This window comes from Erithacus rubecula (assembly GCF_903797595.1).
Source record: "Erithacus rubecula genome assembly, chromosome: 3".
In the NCBI taxonomy this organism is placed as follows: domain Eukaryota; kingdom Metazoa; phylum Chordata; class Aves; order Passeriformes; family Muscicapidae; genus Erithacus; species Erithacus rubecula.
The window spans coordinates 83,166,463-83,179,940 of NC_136689.1; the positions used below are offsets into that span (position 1 = coordinate 83,166,463).

Consider the following 13,478-nt stretch of genomic DNA (forward strand, 5'->3'; position numbering starts at 1 on the left):
AGGTGTAAATAATCAGCGGTTGAATTAAGCAAGGGGCCTGATACACACTGGAAAAGCTCCACCATCTGCCAGATGTTTTACAACTGTGATGAATGAGTTGGGATAAATAACGCAAACATGTGTTAAACAAGTTTGGGCTGGGTTCCGCGTGGTACGGTAAACAGAAATTGTGCTTGAGGAATGTTAGAAAATGTAAATGCATGGCAGAGTGCTATGGTTGGAGCACTGTGAGGACAGCCTTTCCTTTTACACTGGAAACTTGCACTTGCCTGGAAGCTGCCCTCATCCAGCCGAGGATGGGGCCATATGGAAAGGAACCTCATGGCCTGAGTGATTTTTCATTTAAATCATTTGTTGTGAAAACTGTTGGTGTGAAGATGTTGAGGGGGAAACTTAGGCAGGAAATCATTCCAAGTGAGGCTAGGAATACTCCAAGGTCTCTCTTACATCTGTCTCTGCAGACAGAGAGAGGTGAAGAGCTGATGCCCCAATGGGCAGTACACCATTGCTTGGAGAGGCATCAGCCAGCTTTTGTTTCAAAAGGGAAAATGTGTTGCCAGAGCAGTGGGTGGATTTATATACCAGCTTCTCTCCAGCTGCAAATGCACTTAACTGAACTCACTGTTTTCCAAACAGAGCTCAGAGAAGCATCTGGCACAGAGGTGTATAGTTGTTGTGTTTGTTAATAGGGATGAAATGATCCAATACTGGTTTTGTACTCTCTCTCGAAGATCCAACTGTACTGTTCTGGACCCTACAGGCATCATATGTCTTATTTCTGGGAAATCTAAGACATTTTTCAGTTATGAAAATGGGGAAGAATTTCCAAAATGGAAAATTCTATCTGAGGAGCGCAGTCTTTTATCAGTAATTTCCTGATTTTAATACATGTAGCTTTGGACACCTCTCTTCACCCTAATCATGGTACTTGGAAAGTGCAGATGTACTCTACTTTTACATAATTTTTATGTGGATGTGAAACACCAAAGTACTTCTGCTGTTAAATCTTCACAGTCTGATGTACAGGTCCTTGAAAGAATACAAAGGTGTCTCCAGGTCTGAGAAAGCCTTTGTATACCCAACAGTGTGAGTGGTAGTAAAAGATAGTAACTGAAGGACAAAGAGATGGCTCTGGAGTACAGGACAGCAGCAGTTCTCTCTTGCAGGGCTGCTGTGTGCAGCTTGTGAAGCTCCAGACTGTTGGCTTCCCAGGGTGTCACCTTCCTTCCTCTTGTGTTGGGCTGCTCAGGGTGCCTGTGCCATGTTCCTGGGATGCCTGTTCTTGTCCCTCCTGCTGTAAGACATGGGGCAACAGATGGGTCATGGTTGTGCCAGCCACCTGTATCCCCCCTGTGCCAGTGTGACCCAGGAGCTGGCGAGGCACAGGGTGCAGCAGCAGTAGGAATGCTGGGAAGTGAGTTCTCCAGCAGATAACAGGGATCTCCAAGCCTCCCCAGCCTACTGCAGGAGGACTGGCCATGTGCTTGGTCTGGCATCTGCACCAGATGAGAGTCATGCATTGGCATGGATTTAGCCTGAGATCTTAGTGGTTCTGTTCCAGTTTATTTGTGGGGTTTGCTTTTCAGTTGCCAAAATGGTGCGTTTTTCATATGTCCCAGCAATTTCAGAATGATGGGAAACTTGCTGACCCTGAATTACTTTGACATCTGCTAAAAGTATTTGTGCTGCAGTCTTTCCTTCTGCACATCTGATATTTCTTCATTCTGCCTCTGTTGCAAATCCATCTCTGTAAATTTAATTTCTGTTAATTTAACTATATCCTTCAAGTATTCTAAAGAAGAACACTTCCAAAAAACTCTAAAATGCATCAAGACACATGGGAAAAGGCAGTTTAAGTTATTAGAACAAAGCTGCTTGATGAGCTTATTGTTTTTGACTGAGATCACGTCTGCTAGGAACTATGAGACTATTACTTAAGGAATTGTTCTTTGTTGTGTGACTGTAGCACTAAAGCAAAACCAAATCTTTGTCTGTTGAAATGCTCTTTGTCCTCTATAATCAAAATCAGTGAAGACTTAGTTGTATTGCTGTGTCTGGGTTTGCACATTTAAAGATGTGAATTGATTAGAGGATGTACACAAGAACAGGAAGGGTAGAAAAGATCAGCTTCAAGCAAAGTTCTTAACATAAGGAGAGGCTCTTATACCGGGATATTGCAAGAGTTTCAGACTGAGGAAGTCTGTACATTGAATTTAAATTATAAACATTTGTTTTAGAAATCAATATTATCATCACTAGATCTAATGAAATTTTGAAATAAATATCCTGAAGATGGTATGATAATCACGTTGGAATTCTTTGCTTATTCTCTTTTTAAATTAATTTTGTGATAAAAAATTCTAAAGATGAAGCCCCACTGGATTTAGGTGTCACCTCTGGAAGCTTTTCAGAAGGGATTTTTGTGATTGTGTGGATGATGTTTCTGAGAGTTGCTGAAGTACAATTGAATACTAATCTTTAATACTGAAAGCGTGTCGCAATCACAGGCTCATCTACTGTTTTTTGTGTACGAGGATTTTGTGGTGGATTCTTGGTCTTGGCCATTTCAAATGGTCAAAAAACTCCTGAGCTGGAATCAGTTGCCTTCAGCAGCATGGCTGTGAGACTGGGGAGTTTCCTATGCACATTGGCAGTGCAGGCTCAGGTATTTAAAAATTCCAGCAACGTTTTAATTGCTAGCAGCAATCTGGGGAGAAGCAGTTTTATCAGGTTTTCAACATGAACTGCTGCTACTCTTTTGCTTGTTGCCGTGCTATCGGATGAATGGCTTCATCCTTGCTTTCCAAATTTTTGAACAAATTGATGCTTCAATGCATGCAGTTAATATGGAGGCTGCATCCTCTGAAGTGAAATGACTAGTTTAATTCTGATGCACTTGTTGAGGCTGGATTTAGGATCACTGCAACAACTTGATCTTGGAGATAGCATCTGACATACTTTGTCATGTATTGTGCAACAGTAAAACTTGATATGAGCTTTAAGCTCAGGTGCTCATTCAGGTTTTTGGCACAAAGCTGCAATGTCTTTGCCCTCAGACGTTTTGCCTTTTGCCAAGCTGTCAGCAGAGATAAGGCATCCATAATTTAAGGAATAGTAAGGGTGTGTCTCACTTTTTTGTCATTTTTTTAGTGATGGGTTGCTATAATTTTCTTGTTGCTCTTTGTTTACTAATACTAGCAGAGCAATATGTTGGCACTGTGTTTAAAATAAAATAAAACCTGACAAATCGTGGCTAGCATGTTCTTATTAATTATTTCTTATCCAGGAGGTACTGGCTTAGGCACAAGCACACAGGTCAGCAACTCAGAGACCGAGCTGTAAACTGAAACAAACATTAAAGGTTGGTCTCCACATACTTTTTAAAATTATGGTTTAGCTTCAGTTATGCTGCAGTAATCTCTAAAGAAGCAGTAAGTTCTTCTGTATTATTTTCTTCTGTAGCAATTTTCCCCATCCCCATTCTCTTGAATTATGTAACCTATATTTTAGCATAACAACTACTTTCCTGCTGTATTACTCTCTAGGGAACAATTTTGCATTAGCAGAGGATGAACAAGATGACCTCTCAAGTCTTTTCCATCACCACTTGCTCTAATACGGTGTCGTAATGTTTGACCCTGCTATGTAGCCTTTTCCCTTTTGTAACCCTTTGACTTTTACAGGAGAGAAGTCATAGCATTTTTTGGACATGCAGAAGTGCCCTCCTTTGAAGCTGTCAAAGTACTGTTTCCTGCACTTCAGGGCTAAAGAGCATATTAGTGCCTTTTGCATTCAAGTGGAGAGGACCTATATAAATAAATCATTGTAGGGAAGTACACTATAGTGCCTGTTCCATAGCTAGAATAAGTAGGCTGAAGAGGCAACCTATTTTATTTTTTAATATGTTGAAAAGGCTGTAACTTTTTAATATGGCTTTTTATTTCAAGGAAAGAAAGAAGACTGAGCTGATTGAGCAGTTTGTTCTGTGTGCATAGACCTACATAGTGTCCCCATGGGTTCAAAGTTATCAGTAGGCATCAGACTCACTTGGAAATGTAACTAACTATAAAGACGAATTCTGTATTCTAGCTTACAAAATCAGAAGGGATCCATGAGAGAAGTAATTTGGAACTGGAAATAAAGGCTGTTGTGATAACCAGGTGGGAAGTGGATTCAGAGCTGACTTGCTGTTCGGTCACAGTTTTTGGCTCATAGAGAGCAGGAAAACTTTTTGTGACACTGGCCTGCAATATTTTCCCCAGCCAGACCCTGAAATCCAGTTTAAAAAAGGTCTTTTGGCAATGAGCACCCTATGCATTTTCTTTATATCTCCAGACACAACTAACTTTGAAAGCCTGTGTGTTTGAATCACTGAAATTCTCAAACTATTGACCTTTCTTGGGATTGTTGCTGTTGCTTTCTGTTTAATTAAGTGATTCCTTGTTGACACTGTGTTTTAATGTCCCACTCTGATTTTTACTTCATATGTTAGGTAGAACCTGCTGTTGTGCTCTCCTGCTGTTGGGCTTTACTGCTTATGTCCTTTTTTCCACAGCAGCAGTCAAAGACAACTGACATAGGTTTCTGCATTAGAGAATTGGGGAAACAGTAGTGAGCATAGACATATAAAACTAAAAGTAAAAGTGCAAACCCTTTTTCTCAAGCAACATCACCCTGCTCTCAGCTCACATCAGCTTATACGTCCTTTCTCTTGGTTATGAGCAAGCTGGGCCTTAACAGACTAATTTAGAAATGGAAGAAGTAAGACAAAGTTTTGACACCCTCAGTTTTTAGGATCTTAACACAATGCAGTGCAACATACATAGAGAGCCCCATCTTCCACAGCTGTAAACACCTGCATCCAGCAGATGAAGACTAAGGTTTCCTTTTGCACTTAACTATATAAACTGCTTTTTAACATCTCCCTTTAGTGTAAATCATTGGCATTTGTTTGCCATAATGTGTGCAGATAGCACGACAAATGTTTTTCCTTGTTCCATGTGGATGGGTCTATGGAGGTAAAAGGGTGGTAATTTAGAGCTCTGTAAAGGGGAAACTCTAGCTAATGGTTTATCCATGATATGTGGTTTGCTTGAAAACAAGCAGAATGTGCAGAAATTTAGTAGAAATGGTTGAGAAGAGATTACTGTAATTCTATTACACTGCCAGAGGGATTTTGGCTCAGGTAGAGTTAGTTTTCTTCATAGTAACTATTTTGGGACAGAGTTTTGGATTTCTGCTGAAGACTCTTTTGGTAATCCAGGGATGTGTTTGTTACTACTGAGCAGCACTTACAGAGTCAAGGCTTTTTCTGCTTCTTGTATCACCCCATCAGCGAGGGGGCTGGGGGTGCACAAGACCTGACCCCAACATACCAAAAGGGGACATTCCATGTCATAGTGTGTCATGGTCAGCATATGAAGCTGGGGAAAGAAGGAGGAAGAGGGGAACGTTGGGAATGACGGTGTTTGTCTTCCCAAGTCACTGTTAGGTGTGATGGAGCCCTGCTTTTCTGGAGATGGCTGAGCACCTGCTTGCCCATCAGAACTGGTGAATGAATTCTTTGTTTGCCTTACTTGTGTGGGTGGTTTTTTCTCTTACTATTAAACTGTCTTTATCTCACCCACAGGTTTTCTCACTGTTGCACTTTGTATTCTCATCCTCATCCCACTGGTGGGGGAGTGAGCTGCATGAGGCTTGGCTGCCAGCTGGGGTTAAACCACGACAGTGGAGTACGATAAAGATTGGAAAGTCCCTTCTACCAGATATCTGCATAAAAACCTCCTTCTTTTAAATCTCATGGAATTATTTTACATGTTACTGTAGTTTATGCTGAACCTCCAGCTCTGACTAATTGGAACAAAGGATAAGGGAGTCACCAGGACATTCAGAAATTATGTATTCAGAATGAAAAGGACCTGTTGTTGCATGTCTCTGATTGCTCATCCTCAGGGTCATCGTCTTTCTTCTTTATTCTCTAGACATTTCTTATATTTTACTCATTTCCCACAATTGATTGAGTGCCATTTCATATCTCTTAGAAACACAGGAGCAAGAAGTGAGGGATGACACTTGCACCTGCAGGAGCGGATACGTTTTTAGGTGGATCTAAACATATAATCATTCTTCTGCTGACATTTTTATGTTAATTCCCTTGTGACAGAAGTTAAGATATTTGGCATTTCAGAGAAATACTCAAAAAATATTAGCTCCAACCCATCTTCCCAGAGTGGGAGTTTTGCAATGTGGAAATCCAGGGGCTGTTTGTGCTGGGTACTTTCTGCAGTGTCAGGAAACCAGGCTTCTGCTCTCAAAGAGGCAGAAAATCCCATGCATGAGTGTATAGAATTGCTCTGAAGTGCTGGCCGAATTGGGTATTTTTCATTCCCAGGGGAGATCCTGCCCTGGAGTTCTCCTTGCTTGTCAGTCCAAACCCACAGGCTCCCTGGGGTTTGCAGGTGGCTCTTTGCACTCTTTACTTTGAGCCTCTGCCAGCATGGCTTTAGGGTATAGGATAGGAAAGGGTGTCCAAGGCTATTTTGTCTATCCCTCCTCCCACTCCCCACCTGCAGGTCCTTTACAGAGAAAGGGAATGAGGATGCAGGCTTGAAGCTGAGCTCTTCTCATATGCAGGCGTAATAGGATCCTTTCCTGACAAAGGATCCCCCTCTCCCAGTGGGGGCAAAGGACCCTGCTCAGTGAGGGAACCCACTGTCCCAGATAATTAGCTAAGCAGCTGCTGTGTGTCTGAATGAAAAGGAGAGCAGGGAGGGTTTTCTCTGCCGGGGGGCTGGGGCAGCATTCCTTGGAGGCAGCCAGTACATTCCTCCAAAGCAGTCGCTGCTGACAGTGATGTGGGCTCAGCTTCCCAAAATCTGTACGCAGCCACTTGCTTGGCCTAAGGTCCTTTATTGTGAGAAAGTTCCTTTCCTGTGCTAAGTGCTAATCATTTATCCCTGGATCAGTGGGAGAATATGTAGCTTGAGTTCACATGTGACATGGTCCTCTAATTAATGCATAACCATTTATCCAGACAAAATAAGATCAGATTCAGAGGGAAAAAAGAAAATTTGTAATATGCAAAACAAAGTAATCTAAGCAGAAGAAGCAATTGTGTTAATGCAATAGTGGGCAATATGCCTGTGAATGAATCCCTTTCCTGCATTTTCTAGAGGGTCTGGGAAGAAAAGGAGAGTGTCTTGTCTGGCCAACACATTTATGACTAACTTTCGTGGACAAAAGCAAAACTAAGAAAGGAGCCTATTCTTGGCATAGGACCAGGTCTTTTCTTAGAGAACTGCTTTAATTTGTTTGACATCCAGTGAAAGACTGGCACACTATGCTAATTAGTTTTATATACAGTTGTTTTATAGATCTGCAGCGCTGCATGTACCCCTGGGCCTACTCGGGTGAAGTCTACCAGGCTGGTTCCTGATGCCTGTTCACAGGAGTGGATCCATTTGCCTGACTTCTTGCTGTATTGCTCAGAATTTTAGTTTTGCAATTATATGCATTCATTCAGATAAAATGCATTTAAAATCAGAATAGTGCAGTAATAAATTTAGAAATGGGGTGTGGGTATTCACAGAAAGAATAAATGCCAAAATTTCTTACCAGTTAAACACTTTTCTTTGTTCTTTCAAGTTTTCTTTCCTATCAGTGCTGCTGGAAAGATAGGCAGTTCATTTAAATTTTCAAAGCCTTTCAATTTTATCACTAATACTTCTTTCTAGTGAGCATTTAAAATAATATTCTATTCCTTTTTGCAAGGGGAGGAATTAAAATTTTTAGTTTCTAAGTACTGGCTAATTTGCAAGTAGTACTGGAAGCCAGAGAATATTGCTACTTCTGTCCAATGCAAGGTAAAAATGAATGGCAGGAAATGTTCCAAATGTCATTTAAGGGGATCTGCACCAGGTATTCTGCTAATGTAATCAAATATGGAGTTAATCTCCCTTTTATGTTTTTGTAAGGAAAGGAGCTTCATCTTGAAATTATAGTTTAAAGAAAAGAGGCATGGATGGGAGACATGGAGGTCATTCAGGCAGCAGTAAGTGAAGCAGAGCAACTCCCATTTGTGCTCAGCCAGATGTTCACAAGCCTTTGCCAACAGCTCAAAAGGCTGATGCTGTATAAATTACTATATCCCAGGGACTAATTCAATGGGTGTGATGGAAGAGGAAGGGAGGAGGATGGTACCCTGTCGGTCAGAGGTCAGGTGTAACACGTGGGACTGAACCAAGCAATGTTCAGTCAGTTCCACTTTTTCTATTATTACTGTGGATTGAAAAGACTCATTTTTTTCCCCATAGGAGGCAGAAGGAAAGTCAGTACTTTAATTAAGAATATAAGAACAAATTATTATTTTCTTTTTAAAATCCCATGTAGTCAAAGGAGGTGAAAACCCAATGAAGTTTGAGCCTCTGACAATCATATTTGAAAATATAGAATCAGTTTGAAAGCTGCAAGTTGTCTGATAAAATATCTGTAAAGACTTCTCTTCCTTTCTGAAAAGATGTTGATTTCAAGCCAAACTGCCTTCCCTCCAATGCTACATTTGTACCAAATTCACCTATAGGAATCTCTTTTCTCTTAGCCTGAGTTGTTTTTCACAAAAGTAAAAACAAGCGAAAATACAGAGTAATGAATAGTATCTTTCTTTTAGAGCATAAATGTTTCTCTTAACCATGGTCACTTGGAAGTTGTTACCTGTCACACGTGTCTGTCTCTACCACAAGTCTGGTTATCTGTGATTCTCTGCCTCTAGAAACAAGTGCTGAGCTAAGGGAATCTCTCTCTTTCAAGGACATACACCTCTCTGCTATGATGTGAAGGAGAGTTTAATAAATGTGACTCTTGGTTTTTGCAGAAAGGTAAATAAAATTCAATCCCACCTGGTTTTCTATCAGTTTCAAAAAAGCTTACTCTGATTTTGAAAGAGATTGGTGGTGTTGATGCTTTTTAATTTCATAGGATATCTTACAGTCTACAGATTAAAAACAGGGTTTCAAGGTTAATGGAGAACCAACTCTGCATCCCAAAGAGTGTTGCTCTATCAGTGGGAAGCTCATGGAGGAGCAGAATGCTTTTTCTTTTATAAAAATAAGCAGTGCCCTCTAGTGTTAACGTCAGAGGGAACCACAAGGGGAATTTTCTGTCATCTGTGGATATGCAATTAAAACTATTTCACAGCTGCGGATGCAGCTCTTCATTTCTTGAAGAAAAGTAGTAAAAGTGGCTGCACTTATTAGCACACAGCTGTCACCATCCTTAATAGGTAGATGAAGTCTACCTATTATCACAAACTCCCACTTTTGTCTTACCCTGAAGTATATGAATGTAGAATGTCTCCAGCCTGCACCTGGCCTGGCAAAGGACAGGAAATGTGTTTTACCAAAGGGCCAGAGAAGTTGCAGGGAGAGGTAGCAGCACATATTCCTGCTTGAAATTCAGAGGTTGTTTTTCTCATGTAAAGCAGTCTTGGTGTACATATTCAAACTTATCTGACACCTTTTAGCAAAGCGGTGCACATGTGAGTCTTGTGAACTTTCCTTGGAGCACAATTCCTAAGAATTGTCTGGTTTTGGGGATAGTAGCAGGTTAGACTCCTGTTTCAAAGCTGTAGGCATCATGTGTTTCACTTACACACAACTTACCCAGGAGGTACTATGGGAATTCGGGATCTCTGTGCTTTAACATGGAAAGTTATTTCTTAGTCTGCTTCAGAGGGCAACATTTAAACTGCTTGCGTAAAACTAACATTAAAAAGCATTTGCTATCTAGTTTCTGAATCTGCAATGTGAAAACATTGTAAGCAAATGTGGCTTTTTCTCTCTCTCTTTTTTTTTGTTTATTTTTTTTTTCTATACCATAGGAAAAGAGTTCAGAACTGATTTTTGCCTTTCAGTTTCTGCTGATGCATATTTGTAGCTTCAGTTGCAGTCTAGAGCTTTCAGAATGCGCCTGAGGTGCATGAGATGCTAAAGTTACTGTTAACAAGTGGGAATTCTCTAAGGCCTTGAAAAATCTCCCAGCTGTAATCTGAAAAACAGCACACACAATAAAAGTACAAGCTTTTTTAAGGGTCAGTGCAATACCTTGGCTTACACAGGCTTTCCTGCTCTGAGTGAGGTTCATCCTGGACTGAGGTTTTCTAAACCAAAGCATCTTCCGATGTAGCATGGCCACCTCACTTTCCTTCTTGGGTTATGGTCAGTGAATGTTTCTGGTGGCTGTAGAAGTGGATGTCAAGACTTATGCAGAGAGTGTGTTTCCTGTGTGTAGAGTAACAGGTGAAGATGCTGTGGACTTGTATCTTTGAGCTGCTTGAATAAGGTCAGCTCTGTGTGAGGAGGTACCTGTGAGAGTACATTGTCTCTGGTAGAAGATGTCAGAAGTGAGATGGCTTACCTGGACAGACACTCCTCAGATGGATTTTCAGCCCACCTCAAACATTTGTGACACGTGCCACAACTGTTGTCAGACTTGGTACTTGTAGTTGTTGGTTCTTAACTCTAACAACAGACTCCATTTTTGAGCTGCAGTCTGTAACTTCTGTCCTCTTTGCTACAGACGAGCAGGGAGAGCATTGTTTGTGCTGCCTGCCAAGGATGAGGTTATGCACTGTGAAAAGACCAAGGAGAAAAAATGTTCAGCATTGTTCCTCTGAGATGTACCAAAAATCTTCACGCACCAATGAAACAACCAGTGTTATGGTATCATAACAATGGTTTGTTAGGACTTCACCCCAGGCTGGATGATGATTTCTGTTTTAGACCAAGACCAACAGATGGCATTTGTTAGGACATTGATATTTATGTACAAAGTTGCCAGGACTTTAAGAAGTGGTGCCTCTCTTAATTAAGATGATAATGCACTGCCTTGTTTGGAGACATTCGGCTCATAATGATGCTGGTGAATTATGTATGAATAGAGGGAAATTAGTAATAACAAATGCCAGATGGAGGTAACTTTCAAAAAGGAATATTTTGTGTAATGTGGCACGTAAAGTTGACGGACTGGGTCTTAGAAGATCTTTATTATTCTTTAGGCTTTCCTGACAAAATTACTCTTTATCCTGCCAAGAAATGTGGTCCCACATGCCAGTGCATTTTTAAGTGAGAGTAATTAAAGTATGCCTCTAAGTTTATGGCTTGAAGTGAAATCTGTTCCTCCAATGTTTTGTCAAGGATCTATAAAAAGTGCAAGAAAGGAGACAACTTACAACAACAATAGTTTTGCCAGCTCTGTACATTCTGCCTTTGAAATCAGAGGCAATTAGGGATGAACAAAATTACTTTCAAAGTTAAAAAAAAAAAGTGTTAGTTCTGCTGACATTTTAGCTCATAATTTTCCTTTGGTTGAAGATGACTGTTGGGAATAAGAAATGTTTTTTTCCTAAAATTGAACACCACCTACCTTGATTGAAGTAAAAAAATGATGACTGAGTTATAAATGCATTGAATCTTCAAATGGTAGTCCATTTTTTGCAACTTCTGACTGAGGGCAATAAAATTTAATTTAGTCCATAGTGTAAAGTGGTGATTGAAAGAGAAATAGACAAGATAAAGTAAGAAATGAAATGTTGAGGTTTGGAATTTAATTTTCTAATAAGAATATTATCATTCCATGGGCATTCCAGCTTTTATCTCAGGGCCTACTGGTCACTATCCATTGCAGAGAGGGGGCTTTCATGATGATTTGTGGGTGAGGCAAAGTATGTCACTGAGAAAATTTGATATTCCTTTGTCATTGACCTTAGATTGCAGTAGTGTAATAAATTTAGGACTCTAGAAGTGTTGCATAATGTCTCTATCAGATACACTAAGTGTAGCAGATCAGGAAGATTTGAAGAGTTTACCTTCTGCTCTGTCCCTGCACAGTCACAAATTTGCAACAACAGACTTGAGATGCACAGCCCAAGACTTCTTCTAAAGGCACAAACATTGTAGCATGGTTCAAAAAGATAGCAGAGTTGCTTTTGTCTTTAAATTATTTCTGTGGGAATGCATTAGTAGGGGAATAAATGAAGTAATACATTTCAGTATTGGATGATGAAAAGAAGGCTTCTGCTTCATTTAGAAAAAGGTCAAGATCAGTTTTCAGGAGAATAAAACACTGTTTTGAATTATGCTAAGAACAGACTGTCCGACTATTTCTGGTATTAACGTTCATTGCTATTGGAGAAAGGATTTAACAATAGAAAAATGAGAACATGAGAAAAGAATGTCTAGAGGGAAGCCAGTCAAGGATGGGATTCAGTGGCTCTACTTTGATAACAAAGGCAAAGAGGGGTCTCAGCCGAGTCTTTTGAGGTTAATCTGGTACTTTCAGTAAACCCTAAATTTACCTTAATGAAGAAAGAACAGTATTTCTAAGCATTTTCAAAAACTCCAGAGATAATTGTTTCTCACTGATCTTGTTGAAGTTATTGTGAATTTACCTGGGAGATGCCATTTTGAGTTGTAAACAACTAAATCCTGTTTACATGCTGATTTAATGAATAAGTCCTATATCTATATTTTTAAAAGCTAATTTTTTTAAGAGAATTCTGCCTGATGGGAAGTGGATTCTATGATTCTTTCAGAAGCTGTACTACATTCTTGCTGTGTTGTCAGTTTTGTTTATGCTGACGTTTTTTCTGTTGTCTTATTTTGTTTTCCCAGAAAAACTTTACAATTCCAGTGGACGGGAGCTGAGACGGGCACTTTTTTCCTTGAAACAAATATTTCAGGTGAGCAAGTAATAGCTGTGTACTCTGTGATTTGAACATGAATTTGAATTTTCTTTTGTATTTTTAAAATTTAGTTAATAACTTACAGTTTCTGGCAAAAGAGACTTTTAAGACTTCATTTGTAATTTGGAATTAGCGAATTCCTTCTTAGGGTCTTTTATTTTTATGATCTGCAAACCTTCCCATGTTCCTTCAGTATGGCAGAAGGACCAGACGTGGTGTAATGGCAGAATGAGTAGTGTAAACCTGTCAGGAGAGAAGACAAGAAAATTTAAACTCTTAGGTGGAAATTTAGACTGCTCTTTAGACAGTGGCATATCTTAATATTGGAAGACTCAGGGAAATTTGAAAAGGTGAGCCAGGGAAACCATGGGTTAGGGTGATGGCCCAGTGTTGGCCTGATAATGGACAAATAGCCTGGGTTTAAGCCACATCAAAAACTGAAAAGACTTGTGGGAGACATGCAACAGTTCTAATGGGGAACCAAAATGCACTGGGAGGTCTTTGAATGTGTTTGAATTTAGACTGAGTTTAGAGGAAAAGATTTACTCATAAGCCAGAAAGATGCTTGATTGAACAGAGGAGGATACGGTGATGACTGATCATTTTTAGGAAGGGCATGGAATTAAATGTGAATGTTCACTTATGCGGGAAACCTGAAATCTGCAGGATTTTGGGTCCTGTGGGGAAGTAGATGATGTGATAGACAAGTGGTGTGGTTGGTAAGAAATTTGCTTGAATTAAA

The 13,478-nt window shown here is 40.0% G+C and overlaps 1 protein-coding gene across 9 annotated transcripts in view; it reads left to right on the forward strand.

The window, feature by feature from the left end:
• The window catches only part of FHOD3 (formin homology 2 domain containing 3), a 428,715-nt gene that overhangs the window by 167,346 nt on the left and 247,891 nt on the right, over positions 1-13,478 (forward strand). For all 9 annotated transcript variants that reach the window (XR_013773704.1, XM_079301479.1, XM_079301473.1 and 6 more), the window contains exon 4: positions 12,666-12,733. Coding sequence is in view for 8 of the 9 variants with exons in the window: in XM_079301479.1 (XP_079157605.1) it covers positions 12,666-12,733 (68 nt within the window). In the remaining variant the exon portion in view is untranslated. The remainder of the gene's footprint in view (positions 1-12,665; positions 12,734-13,478) is intronic.